Raw genomic sequence first — 542 nt, forward strand, 5'->3', positions numbered from 1 at the left:
GGAGGATGAATATGACCCCTGGAGCAGGATCCATCCCTGTGATCCCTAAAGCATGAACAGAACCCCTGGAGCAGGACCCACCTCCACGATCACTGCGATTCCTGCCCCGATCCCACCCGCAGGGACAGCGGGATGCTTGGGGACACAGATGAGGTAGCTCCCGACCCACCGGGGCGGCTAAAACCGCCTCAGAGCCGCGGGCCGAGCTCGTGTCAGCACCGAGCGCCCCGCACCCACCGGAGGCGTTACCGCCCCGGGGCAGATCCCGGGCAGACCGCAAAGGGATCCCCGGGCAGATCCCCGTCCCGGCACCGCCGCGCCTCCGCACAGGCAGCAGCGCGGGCAGCCCCGGCGGGGCGGGGAGCTGGCAGCAGGCGCGGCGCGGGGCAGCCCCGGCCCGCGCGCCGCCGTATATAAGCGTTGCGGGGTCCTCGGGCGCGGTCCTGTCACGCTCGCACGGGGACGAGGCCGCGGCGGCGATGGCGGATTTCGATCCCTACGACGACCGGGCCTACAGCAGCTTCGGCGGCGGCCGCGGGTGA

General features: G+C 71.8%; 1 protein-coding gene across 2 annotated transcripts in view; it reads left to right on the forward strand.

The window, feature by feature from the left end:
* The first annotated feature begins 406 nt into the window (after nt 1-406).
* EIF4H (eukaryotic translation initiation factor 4H) overlaps nt 407-542 on the forward strand; it is a 16,413-nt gene continuing 16,277 nt past the window's right edge. Inside the window, exon 1 of one of the 2 annotated variants that reach the window (XM_027690767.1) lies at nt 407-538. In XM_027690767.1, the coding sequence (XP_027546568.1) occupies nt 480-538 (59 nt within the window). In that variant the 5' untranslated portion in view covers nt 407-479. The remainder of the gene's footprint in view (nt 539-542) is intronic. The other variant, XM_027690768.1, reaches the window with a different exon arrangement.

This window comes from Neopelma chrysocephalum, unplaced genomic scaffold (assembly GCF_003984885.1).
Source record: "Neopelma chrysocephalum unplaced genomic scaffold, ASM398488v2 Primary Assembly neopelma1_82, whole genome shotgun sequence".
Taxonomy (NCBI): Eukaryota; Metazoa; Chordata; class Aves; order Passeriformes; family Pipridae; genus Neopelma; species Neopelma chrysocephalum.